The sequence below is a fragment of the Bombyx mori genome, chromosome 5, assembly GCF_030269925.1.
Source record: "Bombyx mori chromosome 5, ASM3026992v2".
Taxonomy (NCBI): Eukaryota; Metazoa; Arthropoda; class Insecta; order Lepidoptera; family Bombycidae; genus Bombyx; species Bombyx mori.
The window spans coordinates 5,181,144-5,203,299 of NC_085111.1; the positions used below are offsets into that span (position 1 = coordinate 5,181,144).

Below are 22,156 nucleotides of genomic sequence, written 5' to 3' on the forward strand. Positions count from 1 at the left end.
ATATTTTAAAACATTTACAGAGAGCTGCTTTTGACAGTAAGGTGAATGTTTTCGATGATGACAAGGACAAAAATATATATAGAATAATTAATATCTTGGTATGAGTGAGTAAAATATTATTTGCAAATAATATTGTTATTGTGAGAAAATAAAAAATAACTATAGCTTTGTTTTTTTATTTAGTCGTTTGAGTACAACGAAATATTGTACACATAAGGTACAATTTAAAACTTAATTCAGCTTAAATCAAATTCAAAGAAAGGTAAACAGAGGCCACAAAAGTGTACAACAAACAAGAAAGATAAAACAAAAAGGGATTTTATAGTCTAAAATAAATACAAATGAAAATATTTAAAGTCACTCATTCAGCCAATTACTTACACTTTAATCCTAACAAATAAAACAAGCTAATCATAAACGATTAAACAATATAACCCGATAATATGAATTTCAAGTGAATAGTCTGTCTATGAAATTGATTGTAACCACTCAAGTAATCAATAAGTCAAGCCAAATATCTGATCGGTAATTTCTTAAACATACATGCTGAGATACTGATGAGTAAAACAAACAAGATGTTGTTCTGGAGTGATCTCAGACTATTATTACACGAGAATAGATTACATGAATTCCTGTCGATATAAATTCATTGCCTTGTTACTAGCGACCTGTCTTCGCTTCGCGCGGGTGAGTCAGAGTACCTAATGCACACTATTATAAAGTCCATTATAATCTTTGTGTAATAACATTATTTACTAAATAATAATATTCCCAAAACTATTAATGGAACGAAACTGAACTGTAAAGAAACCGTAGTTTTTAATTACACGCTTCTTCCTTTTAAAATGACGAACTACCCATATAACTTTCAACACAATTGAGTTGAATTTTTTTTTAAAGCTACTACATATATGCTTACGTGTAAATTTGTTTCTAACTAGAAGCAAGTATATAAATTGATTTGAATGAAGTTTCCTAGAAAGATTATTTATAGCTTGGATTAACCTAAATGATACTTTTTATCATGGTTAATGACATGTTTTTTTCCTTCCACTGACCCTAGCAAGAGCAGTGCTTCGCTGAAACTACCACCGTATTGGAATTGCGACCCACTGAGAGGACCCGGCGAAAAACTGAGTGGGCTGTGTCTATGACATGACTCTGGCAACGTCGGATATATCTGCTATAGTAAATGCTACAGTGTGTTTGTAATGAGACACAACGACGCATCTATTAATCGACTGGTAATCTATATAACAGAGAGATGTGACACATGGAACTCTTTACTTCGGGAAAATACAAATTGCATTGTTGCAATATTTTATTTTTTGTGTATCACAAATTTAACCCGAATGAAATGGCAGGCCGCATTTAATACTAAGCGATATCAATTGCAATCGCTTTGATTCAAATTATTACTTGTAATTCAATCGGATTGTTAATATTCAGCAAAATGACAACATTTTCAGACCTCATCATTTAGGTCCTCATTTAAATAACCTATGGTCAGCGGAATGTAATCAGGATATTTCCGGCTGTGATATTCGGAAATCTGTCCATTGATAAATCAAGTTTTAATATCATTGGAGAAGCGCTTTTTGCAAAAATACAATAAGCATTTATAACCAGTTAGTATCATTGAAATATGTTGTGTGCCATGATATTTAAAGTTTTGTTGTGATAAAAATTACATATTCGAGTGCTTTTATTTTTAATTCTACTATGTATTATCGATATTTTCTATGTAATTCTCTATATCGTCGCTGTCAAACCAAAACCTGCTATGTGCAAAAACTCTATTTTGAATTAATGAGTAAAAACATTTTCGTATAAAATTTTAAATTAAGGTGAATTTTTAAAAACTATATCAAATGAAAGCTGTAGATAAATATTAAAGCTATAGACACATAACAGTTTTTTTATACGGTAGATAGGGCTATGAACTATACGAAAAGGTCAAAAGTAAAAATCTCAAAAAGTGCACATAGCAGATTTTGGTTTGACAACGACGATATAGGAGTATACGGCCCATCTTAAGATAAGTAGTCAGCGTCGCTCATAAACATCAACAATGCTGGGGACACAGCCAAGCAATTGCCTATTGCTTGTTTAGATGAAATTTTTTGTTTTGTTTGTGTTTTAATGATAATCATTGTTACTCATTCACACCGTAGTAAGAATCCTGTCACTTTTTGACCTTAAGGCGTCTAAAGGATTGAGAATATAGAGTTGCTATTCCAAGAAATAATACTTGGACTCATGCACCAGGTGCATTGCTTCTTATAATCCAAGGGATCGCAAAAGGTATTAGGCCAAAACATTATACGTTGCAACAACTTAAAACCACACCTAGACAAACTTTTTGATGCTCCCGTAATTCGAAAATTTGACCTTTACAACGATCGTATTAGAAGTTAGAATTGTCTGTCAATAGCAAATATAAATTTGTTAGTGCTGAAATGCATTTGGCGCAGATGTTCTACAGACCCCTCTGAGTCAAGTTACAAGAACTGAAATAAATGGATTACTGTTTGACAAGTTAATTATTCATAGGAATGGAATATCGTGGACGATGTATTTATGCAATCGTTTGATATGGTAGCTATATTAATTATTGTACATTCTGCTTGAATTTCATTCTAGATCACTTTTAATGTATCCTCACGTATTTATAAATTTCGTTTTTTTTTTTTTAAGTTAATGATATGAACAAACAAACAAAATTCAGTAATATTATTTTATAGATTCATTTAGAAAAGTAATAGAATAGTCGCATAATAATCAAAAAGTACTTTTAATTAGTAAGGCAAACTATACGTTTCCAATAAATTACATAAAAAAATGGGCATTAACTTATATTAACATTAAATTATATTGTAGCTACAGCAAATTTAAAACGAAATAAAGATGCCCATGAAGTTGTAAATTTTAACCGACTTCAAAAAAGGAGTAGGTTCTCGAATCGACCATGCTTTTTTCGTGTGTGTTGCCTATGAAGGGCTTTTTAGAAAAACCGATTTTACATATTTTTATTTTTATTTTAATCAGGATCTGATTAATTTTCATTTATTATTTATCCGTTTTTGAGTTATTCGTGATAATTCATATTTGATTAAGCTAGACAACTTTGATGGAATTCTCGTTCTATTTTGATAAAGTCGATTTTATTCTTTGGAACGAAGTTCCTTATGGGACGATGCAGAGGGGTATCCTAACCGGGAAACAATGTCCGTAACGTAAGATTTTTTATTAGTAATGCACACAGTGTACGACTTAACTTTGTAATAACGTACAAAAAATAACATATTTTTATTATATATTTATCAACATTATCCTGCCCTTCTCCCAGTCACCTGGGGTCGGCGCAACATGTTTTCTCCTTCCATACTCTTCTATCATATACCATTTCTTCGCTCATTCCCCTCCTACCCATATCGTCTTTCGCACAATCCATCCATTTCTTCTTAGGTCTACCTCTTCCTCTAAATCCTTCCACATTCATAGTTAACACTCTCAGTGTTTTTTCAGAACAATTTTCAGTTCTATTCGAGGTATAAAGAAAATAATTATTCGGGTATGCATTTTTATTATGTTTTTTTTATTGATAAAAATAAACAAAAACTACTTTTCAAAGTTATTAACTTTATTTTAATCACAATGATTTATAATAAATATAAATATATAATAAAAATTATTTATTATATATTTATATTAAATATATTGAAAATAATATTGAATAATATTGAAAAGTAGTTTTTATTTATTTTTATCAATAAAAAAAACATAATAAAAATGCATACCCGAATAATTATTTTCTTTATACCTCAAATAGAACTGAAAATTAATATTTTTATAATAAGGAACTTCGTTCCTATCCGGTGTCCCACGACACCACATATCTTTTTGTTAAAGTTTTGTAATATTATGTTCTTAAACATATTCTAGTTGTAGCGCTGAGAAAAAATGTTGTGATATGCATCTATATTTATATTTTGCCTTTACATGGAATAGTCGTTTTTTCCTTGGTGTTAAGAAATTTACAGAGTTCCTAATAAAGGGAAATCCAACCCGAAGAGATAAGGTGGAAGTCAGCGGTATTGTAATCCGGCTACCCTTTACCAAAGAAATAAAACTTCTATACCAGTATTCATTCGAATTAATAATAAATAAAGTCCCATACCACGTTTCAAACATATTTCTTATCTACCCTATATACATGTAGTTAATCTTAATGCAATACAAATATTGGAACGACAAAAAACAAAAAACTACAGTAAACTTAATGATTTAATGTTCGACCACTAATTATAATAAGTTAAACAAAATAATATTTGGACGTCACTCAGACGTCATGTCGTATTTCGAAACTTGATTCTCGAGTGGAACCTTGTATTGTGACCAAAACTTTAATGGGACTTGGGATAATTTTAACAGAGTCATGTCCCAGAAGAGGGAGCGGAATATATATACGGGTTCTAGAATCGAGTTTTGGTACTGATCGTTGTGTTGTTGTTGGGAGAGAACGAATTTAAAAGCTTGTACAGGATTATTTTTATATACACATACATACACATATAACCTTGAAGTAGGTACCCGATTAGTTAACAGAAGTAAGGATTTCTTTTCACTGTTTAAAAAAAAAGTTAAAGACATGATGATTTTTCATAGCGTCATGTGAACTTGGCCTGGCTAATTTATCAGCCCTTCACTACATAGTATAAAACAAAGTCGCTTTCTCTGTCCCTATATCCCTATGTATGCTTAAATCTTTAAAACTACGCAACGGATTTTGATGCGGTTTTTTTTAATAGATAGAGTGATTGAAGAGGAATGTTTATATGTATAATAACGTCCATTAAATAGTGGAGAAATCAATAATAAATTACAGTTTCCGAAGCGAAGCGAGGTCGGGTCGCTAGTTAGATAATAAAAGAATGATAAATATTATTGTGTAAATTAACAACAACTCCAACTTATAATACAATTCCATTATAGTATTAAATACTCATTTTTACTTAGAAACGTTTCAGGCGTCAATCAATAAATTTCATTTTAATAACTCATTCATAAATACACAGTATATTAGAATACTGTGATTTTCTATTTGAAAAAAAAAAACACCTTTTGGAAATTGGACAGTTTGTTAAAGAGCATCTAAAGCTGGCCCCAAAAATTAATTTTCCGAGAGCTAGCTGGTCACCCTACTCATCCACATGAGGTGATTACGTGCCTTGTTTATTTTGTTATTATTGTTTTTTATCTAAACACGATCGTGATTATGAAATGGACGTGCCGTGGATGGCGGCTTCACTTAGACCCACTTCTAACTTTTTTACATTCGATGTCGGATAAAAGCAAGTCAGAAAACATTTACACATTATATTTTGTTTTTATAAAGTTGAATTATTTTGAAGTCGGTTTCAGCATGTGCTTCTCAAATTTCTCAAGACCTAGTGGTCTGAATGCGCATCAAATGTATTTTACTTATAATGCGTTTCCGGTATCATTCCCGAATAAAAATTAATATGGCACCTTCATAATTGAAGTGGCTTAACTAAAAATTTTAAGAAAACGAGTTTTATACAATTTGTATTGTACTTATAAATTCTATCAGTTTATAAACTTAAATATTAAAAATTAAAGTTTAGTCTAGAAAAGGAGAAAGAGACGGTAAGTGTACACCGTCTCTTTTAAATCATGTGGATACTTTAAACTTTAAGGTTTCCGCTTTAAGGCTTAAAGCATTGAAATTGAAACTGAAAGAACTACCACTCTTCAATTACATTTTTGGCGTTTACCAAAAAACAAGAATTTTGGATTACGCCCCTTCAATCATCATCATCATCATGCTTTCCTATTACCCTCTGCTGGGGTGTAGGGCTCGAATAAAATTTTTCCATTTATATCGGTCTTGGGCAGTCTGTTCTAGCTCCTCCCACGTCATGCCCAAGACCCCTAGCTCCTGCTCCACCGAGCGACGCCAAGTTGTTCTTCAATCATAAAGGTAAGATATATTACTTCAACATCGATCATCTTGAATATCAGAGTAACGACAATGTTATTCCACGTATAATTATTGGGATAATTTATTAGTTTCTGTCGTATATCGTCGTGTAAATAATCGATCGTATAAGATTGAAAAATCGGCCCCATCAGCATTTGATAAAGGAGTTTTTATTAATCTGTCAAACGGAACAACACGAGCTAGCAGCGCATGTCGAGATGAACGAAACATGATGACTTCTGACCTGAAGCTTGCCACTTAAATGAGCTGCGCATAAAATAAGTAATAGCTGAGTCATTGTAAGGTTTAGGCATTTTACATCTCGTTAACCGCACAGAGATATACCGATATGGTGGTAGGACCTCTTGTGAGTCTGCGCGGGTAGGTACCACCACCCCTGCCTATTTCTGCCGTGAAGCAGTAATGCGTTTCGGTTTGAAGGGTGGGACAGCCGTTGCAACTATACTGAGACCTTAGAACTTATATCTCAAGATGGGTGGCGCATTTACGTTGTAGATGTCTATGGGCTCCAGTAACCACTTAAAATCAGGTGGGCTGTGAGCTCGTACACCCATTTAAGCAATAAAAAATATATAGAAGGTATGAAATCAATTTGAAGTATGTGTGTCACTTGTAAACTTGAACGGTGGTCGATAGCGAATGAGACTTTTATTGTGTGTGTGACTGTGGTCGTAACATCACTAAACGGCTTAGAAAGCTGTTTGAACTATTTTCAACATGCGACTAATCGCAGCAACTCCAGTACAGGCAGCTTCAAATTTCAGAATGCCATTGTTCAATTGGCAATTCAATTGTGCTTTCTCGCAAAATTAGTCTCTTTTTTAATTGACCCAAGCTAAGACGTATAATTTAATAAACAAAACACGGATAATACAATACGTTAAAAATATGATGAAATTGAAGACTCGGTTGAATTGGCATTAGGATATTATATGGCAAGGTTACTTCACTGCTACATTACACAGCGGCTTGGCATTGCTGACGTCCACGAGTGACGGTAACCACTCATCATCAGTCAGGCCGTGAGCTAGTCTGCCTAAAAGGGTAATGAAAAAAAAACTTAAGAAAGATCGCAAGAGGGCGATACAAATCCGATTGGGGCTAACTACTCAATGTGATTCAAATCTATCCAATTGCTAGACTAATACATATTTCTTAATACTTTGAATTGAAATTCACTCTACGTTATGTTTATTGGTAATTAATCTCTGTATAGTAGTTTAAATGTAATAATTATGTAATCTTCATGGTTAGTCCATAAATAGGCAATTGACTTAATGAGGACTTCTAATATATAATGCTATCTAGTGCAAATCTACGTCTCTATAGACGTGTTCATAAAATAGGCCATATAGGTGCCGCCGCTGACTACTCCTCGAATCCTGATCACGTAGGAGCCAGTTACCGTCGACGCTCTAGACACGTCCTTACGGATCCATCACATTCAATAACCATTGCATTAGACGCCTTCAGCTCTAACACTAGGAGCAGGCTTAGGGACCCCGGTAACCGTACTCGTCGAACTCGACAAAGAGTTCGACGTGCAACCTAACCCATGCATCAGTTCGCTGAGTTTCTCGCCGGATCTTCTCAGCGGGTCGCGATTCCGATTCGGTAGTAGATTCATTCGCGAAGGAGCTGCTCTTGAGCTGTTAGGTCTCCTTCAGAGGCGCTCAGGCAGCTGTTAGCAAATCCCACCCCTTCTGGCTGAGCGTTTGCTTGCCCACCTGTCCTGGTGAAACTGGAAAGGCCTCCGGGCGACCAGTAATCCTTCAATCATAAAAAAAGGCCATATAGGTCGACAGTTTTAAAATAGAATAATAGTTTCTAGAACGTGACATTTTCTGTCGGCGAAATCGAATATGGTACCTATTGGATTCAGGTTAAAGTATAAACATGGAGTACGGGCACTAGAAAGTCTACAGTAGGAAATAGTTTAGTACCTCGATTCCGGAAACTATTATTTTCAGTTTGTTTGCTAAAATTAATGTAAGTCTTGACTAGAAACCGCTTACACAGAACTAGCTAGTGTTAATAACGCTAGCGACTAGACTAGACTAGGTATTGTTAATAAAAGCTAGTGCTAATGATGTGAAAGATAACATGCTAATATATTTCTCCGATGGCTTACTAATTGGGTGCATGAATACCTTGTTGATGGGAGCGTGTCAATCCGAGTAACACAATCCCATTAATCCTGTGAATTTCAAGTGTAGCAGTATATTATTCCATATCCGGTGAGAATTGTTATGTTAAAATTTTTTGTGTTTCATTTTAGATAAGAGATTTCACATTGTCATTATCATGTCTATCACTTGACATCAAGTGAATCGTGTGCTCTTCTGTTGATCTTATGCCCTGCTCCAATGTGTACAAAAACCCAGCCACTTTACAGCGTAACCTAAAATTCCATTAGGCCATTGAAAAGTACTCGCAATATACAATTAAGACTGAAAAGAGGCACGCAGAGGTTGACTTTGTGTCGTTGTATTAAAAGGCTGTGGCTCTTCTTGAGGTAGAGTTAATACATTCAATAGCCACGTCATGATGACAAGTAAGTTTATTTCGTGTCATTAGGTGTCTTATTGCTTCAATCTTACTGGTGGTAGGACCTCTTGTGAGTCCGCACGGGTAGGTACCACCGCTCTGCCTATTTCTGCCGTGAAGCAGTAATGCGTTTCGGTCTGAAGGGTGGGGCAGCCGTTGTAACTAAACTGAGATTTTAGAACTTATATCTCAAGGTGGATGGCGCATTTACGTTTTAGATGTCTATGGGCTCCAGTAACCACTTAACACCAGGTGGGCTGTGAGCTCGTCCACACATCTAAGCAATAAAAATATATATATGTAGGCACACGTCAGGGATGGCTGAGCGGTAGTTTCGTCATCACTCGTATTCGATTGAACTCAGTTTAGTCAATAAAACTTTTCAATAATAATTATTGAAACTCAACACACACAACTTTCACAATGACAGGATAAACCGACAGTTTCGTTGCACATACCGACAGACCGACTGACTGACTGACTGACTGACAGAGACTCGCTGCTGAGACGGACGGAATCACTGTCTGACACGAATGCCACGACTCTGTCCACGTACCGCCATTTTATACTGTGGCGTTACGGAGTCTACCCTTCATTTTGTGATATTTATCAAAACAACATTTCATCATTTAAAATAATAATCAAAACCACCGTCTTAATATTACTAAAAGTCGTTATCCACGACAACTAAAAGTCGTCATCCACGACAAACTTTTCTTTTAGAATGCTGGCCACAAAAAAGTTTACGTAAGCAGAAACTGTTGGCCCTTCAGATGGGGTTAAGCAGAACCACGGTGAAAAGGGTGTTAAATGAAGACTTAGGGCTTCGGGCATATCGAAGAAAAACAGGACATCGTTTGAATGCTCGTCTAATGGACCTGAGACTGAAGAGATGCCGCGCTTTGTTGAAGCGGTACGCGAGAAAAAAATATCGGGAAATTCTTTTTTCGGATGAAAAAATTTTTACCGTAGAAGAGAGCTACAACAAACAAAATGATAAGGTGTACGCACACAGTAGTGACCGTATTCCGCGTGTCCAACGAGGTCATTTTCCATCCTCGCTCATGGTATGGTTGGGAGTTTCTTATTGGGGCTTAACAGAGGTACATTTTTGTGAGAAAGGTGTAAAAACGAATGCAGTTGTGTATCAAAATACAGTCCTGACGAACCTTGTGGAACCTATTTCTCATACCATGTTCAATAACAGGCACTGGGTATTCCAACAAGATTCGGCGCCAGCTCATAGAGCGAAGAGCACACAAGACTGGCTGGCGGCGCGTGAAATCGACTTCATCCGGCATGAAGACTGGCCCTCCTCCAGTCCAGATTTGAATCCGTTAGATTACAAGATATTGCAACACTTGGAGGAAAAGGCGTGCTCAAAGCCTCATCCCAATTTGGAGTCACTCAAGACATCCTTGATTAAGGCAGCCGCCGATATTGACATGGACCTCGTTCGTGCTGCGATAGACGACTGGCCGCGTAGATTGAAGGCCTGTATTCAAAATCACGGAGGTCATTTTGAATAAACTTTAGTGTCATAAGAATCTATGTTTTGTTAAGTTCATTTTGGTATATGAATGGTTATATAATGAATAAACTTGTTTCAATTATTTTACATTAAACATGTGACAGAATTTATGACCTGACTAGGTATATATACCGAGGGACTTCAATTTTATGGATCATCGCCTTACTGCGAACTATTTATTTCCCTTCGTTTAACTCAATTTTTGGGGGCGTATATTATATGACTTCAACTCAATCTTCAAGATTGGACCGCTAGTTATCTAATAATCATAACAACCATCTCAATTAAATTACCGATTATTTTATGTAAATCTATAAGTCAACCGGTAACAATTATAAAACACACAATTAGTCCAATTAATTATTTAGTAAATTCGTTTTTGTATTTTTGTATTCCTTTGCATCTGCCGACTGTTATTGCTATCTCGTTTGCATGTTAGGAGAGCATGTTCGTATCGGCTAACGTTTATTATTCCGTGTATAGTCTAATTTGTTTTTTGTATCAAAACAGTTCGGAGCGAATGCTTTGTGATATTCGCCGAAAACGGTGTTGTTAGTTTTTGTGACCACCGTGTAAAATTTTTATTTTCTTATGAGTTTATTTTAATACAATTATATTAACGTGTGTTGTATATCAAGTTATTTGGGAGGCTGTCTTGATTTATAATTAAAAATACTTTACAGTTTTTGTTTTCACGGACGACTAAGGCCGTGTTAGTCGTTCATTACTACGATATATGTAAAATATCGGAAACGCCGGAAATAATATAATGACAATTAAAAAAAATAATAGATTGTACCGTAAAATTAAATTAAACTGTGACTACGACCCGTAAAAACCGAAGATAATAAATACATACAGTGATCATAAAATAATTTAATGCATCATAAAAATCCGGCAAAAGAAATCTCAACTTCCTTTTCTTATTTCATTCAGTTGCAATTTGAAATTGAGAACACATTATTTCTGTTATTGTTATAAATAATTTTTTTAAAGGATCACACAGTTATAACAGACCGTTAAAAACGAATGTATCACGAATGTTGTCTAGAATAAAAATTTAATACAATGCATAGCAGTTAAATAATAATAAATAAATTTAAAATACAACATTACGAAAACAGCACTACTGACCACGTCAATGTAAAGTATGTAAACTGCAAACCAACGTAAACCTTCCGAAACTCACTTCAAAACTCAAAAAAAAACATAAAATTCCATCCTGCTGTCTTTAAGAGTTACATAGGTCACAAAAACGGAAAAAATGATATAATTTATACTAATATATAAATCTACAGTGGTTTTTACGGATGTTCCGTTATAACTACTGAACCATGCATCCGATTGACTTGAAACTTGGTATCCATGTAGAAAATACATGTAATTAATGGATAGGCTAATATTTATATGAGTGTTGTACTCCCTACACCAGTTGCGGGGGCATTAATGATGAGGATCTTTTTGGGGGTGAGAAATAATAATGTTAATTTAAAATGCCTAGCGAAGCGGACGGGTACAGCTAGTTATTATATAAAGATAATAAATTAACTCCGACATCGAATTTTAAAACGCATAATCTAAATTATGTACGAAGGTTTTTTTTGTTCATTTCCTTTCAAACTTATCATATAAATAAAATAAAATAAAATAAAATATTTCGGGCATTTACTTTTTAGCATCTTTCAGCAGAACTTAAAGCAAGTTCCTAGCATAATGTGAAATTTTAGCAAAGAATAATCGTTTTTAAGTACTCGAAGTTTTGTCATTATGATTCAAGTAATCGTCCATAATCTTAATATTTTCTTTGAACTATCATTCAGGGCTACGGCATTACAGACGTACATCCAAGTATTATATAATAACGTATATGTCATTATTAATAGAGACTATGTTATCATCACGTATCAATGTTTATTTACGACTAGCTTTTGCCCGCGGCTTCGTCCGCGTGGAATAGTACACAAATAATGCTTTATTTGAGAATAAATTTGGTTAGCATAAAAAACGTTATAGTGAGCCAACCTTAACATATAGACATATGCTGTCGCGGACTTTTTTTAGATCTTTTAAAGGGGAACAGTTCTCTCATACATTACTTTTACTTTAACCGTTTCCGCAGCGCACGCAGAGGAACCCCGATTTTGAAACATTCTTTATTGGTGCTCCGCTTGCATTGGTCTTAGCGTGGCCTTCCTCGATCAATGGGCTATCTAACACTGAAAGAGATTTTCAAATCGGACCAATAGTTCCTGAGATGAGCGCGTTCAAACAAACAAACTCTTCAGCTTTATAACATTAGGATAGATTAAAGAAAACTGGCATAATTGGTGGCTCTCAGTTTCTATACAAGGCTCGCCTCATAAATATCGCTATAAATAGCTAAGTAAACAAGCGTTTATATGGTATTCGTTTAGCTTTCTTTTATGTAAATGTGTATTGGCATCCGAGCGTGTTCTTACCTTACTTTTTCTTCGTGGGAGTACTCAGTACAGGTAGGAGCACCGTGAGTGCCCAAGACGGGCCGCACTCCGTTGATTGCGAAGCGTGTGCCATTTGCATCAACGTATTGAGTACAGTCGATAGAGAAAGTGGCCGTGAAGTATTTTTTTTGAAGTGAAAACTTCTTTAGAATCGTCGTGATTTCAAACCGGATGCAACGGAAAAAACGACAGGTAAGAGACACAAATATAAAAATGTGTCGTCATCTCGAACAATTCCTCAGAGCACTCCCCAATTACGCTGACAATAAATTTTGCATGCTTCATTTTTATTACAAATTATTATTCCTTTATCGTGGAAGTCGATCGCGAACATTTGTTAAGTACGTATTTCATTAGAAAAATTGGTACCCGCCTGCGGGATTCGAAAACCGTTGCTTCATCATCGCTTGATACGAGTGCACCGGACGTCTTATCCTTTAGGCCGCGATGACGTCAAATGTCACTTTTAGTGTCAGCTCCGTGGCTACATGCTGTTTGACAATTCGACTCTTAAATTTCAAAGCTTCGGTCCGATTTTTTTTTTATCTAAGCTGATAGCCTTGAGGTGCTATTTCAACGTAACCGTAACTAGTAGGTGGGGCTCAAACCTGACGACTTTGCTAACACGAACCCTAGCAAGAGCCGTGCTTCGCAGAATGTACCACCGGATCGGAAACGCTACCCACTGAGAAGATCCGGCGAGAAACTCAGTGGGCTGTGTCTGTAGGTTAATTTACTCGTCGAGCCCTTCGTCGCAAGCGACGGGTTCGACGAGAACGGTGACCGGTGCTTGAGGTACCTAAAAGCACCGTTAGTGGATCTGGAGGATCCGAAATGACGTTTCGGCCCGATATTCGTTCACGACTGTACGTAAGAGTGTAACCGATCCGGGAACTGGCACAGTCTTCGTAATTTGAAAGCGTCTCCGTTTTCCTTGCCGCCAAATGATCCCCACTTTTCTTTCGTCTACTTGCACTTTTATTCACGACTGTACTCATGGGAACTGCTTATGTTGTAAAAAGTAGTTCTTTCGGAATATAGCTATCAATACAAGCAAAAAAATGGGAGCGGTCCGACAGGAATCGTTCATGAATGTGGTGAAGAAAAAAATAATGATAAAGTTTATTAATTTATTGTTCTTGTAAGGCTTTAATTGCATTAATTGCCTGCTCGTTTCCGTTAGCAAAGACTGTTGTTAGTTGGTGAATCCGGACACAATCAAAGTTTAAAGTTATAATGACACGCGGTATCGGCAGTCTTGAATAAACGTGGGGTTTCCTAATGTACTGTATTGTATCCAATTGTAAAAATAATACAGTCTAACAGACAGGACAAGTACTTATAATTCGTATAGTATATGAATATAGCTGTACGCAATTAGGTTAAAGCTTTTCAGTACAAACACCCTTTGAGTTAGATTTGCAAAACTATTTTTTTTAATTTCCATTTAATTGAGTTTGATTTTCTAAATTTCATTGTCGAATCCTTAGTTCTAGTGAGTATGCATATAGTCGAGTTAGAGTTCAGAGAGACTGATTTACCTGCTACACACATTGCTGCCGCAGCCTGGTCTATATCACACGTGTGATAAACAATGTCATACACTGACATTCAGTGTATATGACGATAGTAGAAAGACTAATATAATGCCAAACAAATTAAATTGAAAATCATGGTATGAATACGGTAAATTAAAGAATTTGTAATGTACCTTTGGTCATATAGCAAAAAAACCCTCTGACAACCTGGAGAGACTCATAGTGACGGGTAAAGTGAATGTAAGACGATCCAGAGGTCGGAGCCGAAAAAGATGGAGTGACCAAGTATCCGAGTGTCTGGACATGACACTGAGCCACGCACTTCACTGTGCCACTGACCGACAAAAGTGGCTACAAATTACAAAAAAACGTCACAGGCGGGCGCATCACGATGCTCAGTAATGAACGATCGACTGAAGGAGGAGGAGGAGGATGAATGTACCTCAAATGTAGTTTAAAAATGAGTCGGCGAAGAATGTGCATTCAGCAAGTGCCGAGATGATAGCGTTCCAAAGGCAAGACTAACTATGCATCGACAAAGCTAACGCTCTTCCGACCTAAGATAAGGTCGTATTTGCACTTGGAAATTGCGAGCGTCCCGTCAAAGAGACTCAAAGGGAGTCGATCCCGCGGGATTGTGGCAAACGGCCCGCGGATTATTTGTCAAACCGTTGCTAAAGGCAAAGAACTGGATAGTTAGTGAACTTCTTGACGTATAGAGTAATGGAAAATGACTTTTAAATCAGGTCATTTAAGTGGTATTTACCGAAGATATTTTATCATCGCGTTATTTTGATTGACATATTCTTTAAGTATTAAGATATAATAAAATTATGTAATTTCAAATTTTGAATTTATACTTTAATTTCGTTTAACGTTGTGGCTGCCCGGCTAGCTCAGTCGGTAGAGCATGAGACTCTTAATCTCAGGGTCGTGGGTTCGAGCCCCACGTTGGGCGCATTTTTTGCTCGGAGCACAAAATTTCTCGTGTGACTTCTGACGTAATTCCATTTCGGAGGGTAATACTCGTATTAAATGTTTATGGACACATGTTGGTTTTCGATGTCCATTTTTTAAGATCGCTATTTTAAAAATACGCGTCCAGAGTGCATGAGGACCAGTAACCATTTACAATCAAGCGGAAAAGAAGCTCGTTGTCCCGTATAAGCAATAAGTAGATAAAAACTTGGCATTAACTTTACAAGTTTACTGCATCCGAACTTATAATACATTGCCATCTAGTGAATTTTCAGTGAACTATTTCAAATAAAATGTTAATTTATTAGTTAATTACTGCTAAAAAAAAAATTAAATCGCGTTATTATTAAAGCGCCATCTAGAAAAACAAACGAAACTAAAAAGTACTATAATAATATACTAGATGGCGCTTTTGTAAATCTTGTACCTATTTAGGATTTTATCAAAAGTGTATCACATTAGTTTCATTGATTTATCATTTTAATAATATTAGAACGATTTTACTCATTAGTGATTTAAATACGGTCCATGCTCAGCGTACTCTTACTCAAAATTGTTTGTGTAATACGATGAAACTTGTATGTCTTGTGCAATATTATTATGATAATATTTTATGATGAAAAAAAGATAAAACATTTCACAAAATAATTTTATGTGATTTTCACTGAAAGATAAGGAATCTTTTTTTCTCCTTTGTCATAAACTGGTATAGGATCATTTGGTTTAGTATTAAAAACTATCAATATATTTTGCTTTGAGTCTTTACTTTTTTAGTTTATTATATATATTTAACATTTTATGAGTTCTTCATTATGTTCACCCGCTTAAAGTATCTGCCTGCTCCAAACAGTTTTCGGTAAAATTGTTAATCTCTTCTGGTAGCAGTTTCATAATTGAAATGATTTTGATTATTTTTAATTCCGTGTCTATATTAATGGAACATCAAAGTGCAATTAATGTATTGGACATTAGATGGACATTTTGAGAATTACTGGTGGTAGGACCTCTTGTGAGTTCGCACCGGTAGGTACCACAACCCTGCCTATTTCTGCCTTGAAGCAGTAATGCGTTTCGGTTAGAAGGATGGGGCAGCCGTTGTAACTATACTGAGACCTTAGAACTTATATCTCAAGGCGGGTGGCGCATTTACGTCGTAGATGTCTATGGGCTCCAGTAACCACTTAACACCAGGTGGGCTGTGAGCTGGTCCAGCCAATTAGCAATAAATAAAAACGTAACAACGTGTAACCTGCTTAAACATAATGCATAATATAGGAACGTGTGTTATGCTCGCTAAGATTAAAGCATCTACAATTTGAAATGTCGACGTAACTAATATAACTTAAAAACATTATAAATATATATAATATTAATACGTGAAGCAAAAACTTTGTATCCCTTTTTATGAAAAACGCGCGAACGGAGGAGTATGTAATTTTCCACACTTATAGAGAATATAGAGAAGAAGTGCATAATGCTAATTTTTTTTTAAAATAATGCATAAAAGATACATTAAATCAATAAAGAAAACATTACACACACTACATACCATGTATTTGACGCAACACGCATGCATGCTATTTATTGTCAAGCTTTTGTTCTTGACGTCTGTTGTCAAATCGAGATTAAATATTGTTTGTCTTTGTTTTATTATTTTTTATAGTGTAGTCTTGGCGAAATTTGTGATTATATAAGTATAAAACACAATCATAATAGTGTACAAACTTACAATTCCAATTAGTTATAGTCGAATTTCGACTACTGCGGGACCTCTAGTATTAAATTAAATCACGTTAAGTCCTCCTATTCGTTTTTTTCCGTACCAAGACTGTTCATAATTACTGTACTTCCTTTGCGACATCTTGCCGCTCAATTTGAGTCGGTATAAAAGATGTGTTGCGTGATTCTTGAAATCTTTGCCCGTGACGTCTCCGTGATAAGATGACGAAGTTTCTGTCTGTCTGTTTGGCTGTTTGTGGTGAGGTTGCCGTTTTTTTATTATATACTAGCGACCCGCCCTCGCTTCGCTTCGGAAACTGTAATTTATTATTGATTTCTCCACTATTTAATGGATGTTAATATACATATAAACCTTCCTCTTCAATCACTATCTATTAAAAAAAACCGCATCAAAATCCGTTGCGTAGTTTTAAAGATTTAAGCATACGTAGGGATATAGGGACAGAGAAAGCGACTTTGTTTTACACTATGTAGTGGTAGTCCATAATGAATAAATACATTTTTTTTTGAGTGTTCTTGCGCTTTCAAAGTTAGAAATAAACAGAGCTAGGCATGTTTAAAATCAAAATCTCAGTAGATATAAATGATTTGATATAGTGTTTTTCGTGTTGTGATATTATTGGGAAGTGTTTCACAAAAACTATGTTATTAACATTAGATGATGGCGCAACAGAATATTTTTTTTGCATTGATGTGTGGACGAGCTCACGGTCCCCCGCTGTTAAGTGGTTACCGAAGCCCATAGACATCTTCAACGTGAATACCGCCACTCACCTTGAGTTAAGGTTTTAGTGTAGTTACAACTGCTGCTCAAGCCATCAAACCGAAACGCATTACTGCTTTACTGCAGAAATAGACAGGGTGGTGGTACCTATCCGTGCGGACTGACAAGAGGTCCTACCACCTGTAATTACGAAAATTATAATTTTGCTTTTGCTAATTTTACTTTTGCCAAATTCTCCCATAAGACGCACCTACCATATGTAAGTGAGTATCCATCTATAGATAACGTAATGGCATTGATTCTAATGCCTCGTAAAAATGTGTACATAATGTGTCGTGTAAAGGTCGCACTTTATTGTCCTACAACTATCTACATTTTGACGTGGGTACATATGTGATTTTGTTGATTCAATGAGCTAATTTAACTGAGATACAAATTTAACTGAGATGCGTATCATTGTAACTAGTAGAAAGTATAATTTACGAACACCAAATACACACACAAAGTCGATATAAAAACCGATAATACAAATGTCATCGTAGCCTAAAGGATAAGACGTCCGGTGCATTCGTATCTAGCGATGCACCGGTGTTAGAATCCCGCAGGCATAATGAAATACTCTCTCTCTTCCCAGCTATTTATCCCACATGGTGGTGGGGTCAGCTTTCCTAACTTTACTCCTCCACTTCGCTCTGTCTTCGACATCCTCGTCAGCAACATTGCATTCTCTCTTGTCCTTCAGCACTACGTCCCTCCACCTTGTCTTGGGTCTGCCTCTGGGTCTCCGACCGGGGAGGTCGAGCAGTAGTGCCAAATTTCCGACGTAGTCAGGTGGCTTCCTTTTCACGTGACCATACCATCTCAGCCTACTCTCCTGCATCTTGTCGGCGATGTCCCGTACACCTAGACTTCCACGCACGTACTCGTTACGGATTTTATCGAGCCTAGTCACGCCGCACATCCACCACCACCCACCGCAGGCATAATGAAATACGTACTTACCAAATGTTCACGATTGACTTCTCCGGTGAAGGAATAACATCGTGTATTACAAAATCAAACCCGCAAAATTATAATTTGCGTAATTACTGGTGGTAGGACCTCTTGTGAGTCCGCACGGGTAGGTATCACCGCCCCGCCTATTTCTGCCGTGAAGCAGTAATGCGTTTTGGTTTGAAAGGTGGGGCAGCCGTTGTAACTATACTGAGACCTTAGAACTTATATCTCAAGGCGTGTGGCGCATTTACGCTGTAGATGTCTATGGGCTCCAGTAACCACTTAACACCAGGTGGGCTGTGAGCTCGTCCACACATATAAGCAATAGAAAAAAAAGTGAAATATTTCATTAATCTTTCGATGAAGTGAACCTACGGTAATTTTTATTTAAAACATTTGAGTGTTACGTTGTTTTTAGTTTTCTCCGGTACCAGTCATGGTGTTTCAACAAAACTGAACTTTAGCGGCGAAGAAACTTCAGCTGTCACGAATTCAAGTAAAGCAGAAGACGAAGACGTTGAAGTAAAGCACACTATTATAGTATCAACTAAACTGAGGAATAACAACAGAAGAGGAATTCACGGTTTTGATGATGGTTAGAAAATTATTGGTAAAATTTGACCATACACTTAAAACCTTAAAGCTCCTGAGGTCTTTGGTAGGCAGCAGTCGAGCTCTGTTTATTGGTGCTGTTGATGTCTATGGGCATCGGTGACTACTCATCATCGTTTAAGTCCTATGCTCATTTGCCTATTAAGACAAAATACAGTAACGTCTATGTTTTTTAGTTACTTCGGATTTTTTTTTCTTAATTTGATTAGGTTCAAATCTGTTTTCCTGATACCCAATTATTTGCGTACTCTAAATATTTTTTAGTGAACGCGCTTAGCTTGAACTGAAAAGGAAATCGATAAATTAGATTTAAAATAAAAATTAACCCAATTCCAAGATTACATTTTGGTCTTTTACTTGTTGATCCTAATAACCTAATGATTTCTATTCCAATTTTAATTATAGTCGGAACGTTTTCCTAAACCTGTAATATTTCACATTAGTTTTTATTCTTACAGATAGGGGTGTAATCAAGACGTTGTCATACGACAATAACAATAAAAGGAAAGATGATAGCGGTGAAGTACCAATCATAGCCGGTTACAAAGCTGTCGAGACTACTCAAATTAGAGCGCCTGATACAAGATATAAAAATACAGAATATCCAGAATCGACGCTCGTCAATCGTAACATACGAGATCAATACGATTTATATCCTAGTGTAGCTATGAATCCGTCGCAGTGGAGACCTTCAAGCATTTACAGTAACATCAATTGGAACCAGGGCGTGCCTTACAACATCGGTAGAAATGCTGATAGAGCAGCATATGAGAATAAATTGCATAGAAGAATAGCTGAAAATAGCGTCAAAGATTTTTATTGTAAGAAATGCATGGAGCTGTCGAATGGACTGGGCTTAGGAGGATGTGCACAGCAAATAAATAATTGGAAACAAGAAACAACAACAACAAAGATTAAGTTAGACGGTAAATTGGCGAAATTAAACTAATGGACGCATCCCATTGTTTTTGTTCATCTCGCATCCGTAATGGTTTGTAGAAAAAAAAACCTTACCGATTTTATCTCGTCGACCTTGAGATGCGGCAGAGGTTGTATAGCTACAGGTACATCATGAGTCGTATGTACGTAATTGTGCACTGAGTATTTTTATTATTTATGTTCGGTTATCCTTATTTCCTTCATTATATTGTTTTTATTCAAAGACTGTGGTTCAAAAGTGATTAAAATTCTTTCTTGAAATATAGTATTGTGTGAAAATAAGAAATACTTTAAAATACCTTTGAATAGTCCAAGTACTAAGCACTATTAGTGACTATTTGATAAGCAGTTTCGTATTTCCTTTTGTATTATAGATCGATATGGACGTTGAATAAATGCACATGTTAAATGTGTGTGATATCATTTTCTATGCTGATGCATTGAATACATATTCTAGTCTCGATAAACAGATTTACAAATAGATTAGAATGTCACACGTCGTGTATACTGTGGTTAGTACCCATCTTGAAGCCTGAAATTTTGTCCTAAAATGGATTAGTTTAAAAATAACAACACCTCGAAGACAGCAGCATAGATTACTTCCCAGCAGAATTTTAAAAACACATTAACTAATTTAAGCTTGTTGGATACTAACAGATGTCCTGTTTCCTTAAAGCCTATCAACGCCTAACAATACCACAGAAACATTTGAAGTAACAGATCTGTTTAATGAGCGCACAAAAGTAATTGTAAGGAAATAAAGTCAAAAGTACAGTGAAAGTTTTTGTAGCATGCTTATATTAGAGCTCTTCTTCACCTGCACCCTACAAAAATAATGCTCAAATCTTAGCTACGGCCTTGGAGTTTTTAGATAAAGAAATGGACTCCAAACATCCTAATACTAGATTTTTGTTTTGTTGAACGATAGTGTTACGAATCTGCTTAAAAAAATTATTGCATAATCTCAATATGCATATATGTATATGGCGTAGTGAGATCTTTCAGCTGTCTTAAAGAAATATTCCTCTAAGGTACTTAAAAATATGGATTTGTTAAGTCATTTAAATCCGCTACGTGTTCGTTTTGTTAAGAGCACTTATTATCAAGTGAATGTCAGAAATAAAAAGTTATTTAATTTCATTGGTAGGTATAGTTTGAAACTGGAAAATACATGCCACAAAAAGTGGTTTTAAAATCTATTTATTTAAAATAATACAAAGCACTGGGATTCGTTGGCAACAAAGCATCGATTGATCATAAAATTCATTCTAAGTTGGAACGGCTATGAGATAAATATGACCGGAATGCTATTGAACCAGAATTATTCTCATTGTTCATTAATTTACGATTGATTGAAACTATTATATTCTAAATATCTTTGCCTTACTTATAGACTTCATTGAGTGCATTGCAATTGTAAATTATTCAATTTAATATTAACCAAAGGATGTGATTCAAACACCTGAAAAAAGGTTTTAGTCTAAACTCAACTTCAACGTCAAAAATGGCTTTAATATATTCCAAATGGAACAAAGGCTTGATGTTTATCTAATTTTTATTTAAACGTATTCCATTCAAGCAAACGTATTAATAACGAAATGTCAGAAAGATTGCGCACTATCACAAAAACAATGAATTTACAAGGCTTTTCAAAATAACAGTAGCGGCTAATTTGAATAGAAGCGATTCCCACGATTAAGAATTCAAATAGCGTTTGACGCTCTTTAAGAATGGTTGAGGTGTTATTAATAGGTGTCAACAACCCGAACCGCATATGGATGGAGAATACAACAATGTACGTACGCTAAGTCTTGTTGAAGCAAAACGAAGTCTTAGATTTCTGTAGATGCTCCTACCATAACCTATTGTACATTATATGTGATCCAATTTCTGGTTGGTTGACACAAAAATGAAGTGATCGAATGTCTATATCTAAAAAGGAGTTAGCTTAGTAAGATTTTACTGGCACACGATAAAATAGCTTTGTAAGATAAATTTTTATGCCAGATTAAATTACCATTACCACCATTTACTGGTGGTAGGACC

The 22,156-nt window shown here is 35.6% G+C and overlaps 1 protein-coding gene and 1 non-coding gene across 2 annotated transcripts; both read left to right on the forward strand.

Moving 5' to 3' along the window:
• The first annotated feature begins 15,006 nt into the window (after positions 1–15,006).
• On the forward strand, positions 15,007–15,079 carry TRNAK-CUU (transfer RNA lysine (anticodon CUU)). Its single transcript has one exon. It is a non-coding gene; the product is annotated as a tRNA-Lys (tRNA).
• A 1,932-nt stretch (positions 15,080–17,011) lies between these two features.
• LOC101741688 (uncharacterized) lies at positions 17,012–20,128 on the forward strand. Its single transcript, XM_004932328.4, has 3 exons — positions 17,012–17,077; positions 18,978–19,154; positions 19,630–20,128. Exons 1-3 carry the CDS (start codon positions 17,041–17,043, stop codon positions 20,118–20,120), a joined length of 705 nt encoding a protein of 234 aa, XP_004932385.1. The 5' UTR covers positions 17,012–17,040; the 3' UTR covers positions 20,121–20,128.
• Positions 20,129–22,156: the final 2,028 nt, after the last annotated feature.

Bases quoted from the DNA above. Each gene is read 5' to 3' on its own strand.
- LOC101741688 (XM_004932328.4), top strand. From the start codon at position 17,041: ATGACGAAGTTTCTGTCTGTCTGTTTGGCTGTTTGTG. The intron at 17,078-18,977 runs GTGAGGTTGCCG...CGTTGTTTTTAG, and splicing joins TGTCTGTTTGGCTGTTTGTG to TTTTCTCCGGTACCAGTCAT. The intron at 19,155-19,629 runs GTTAGAAAATTA...TTATTCTTACAG, and splicing joins AATTCACGGTTTTGATGATG to ATAGGGGTGTAATCAAGACG.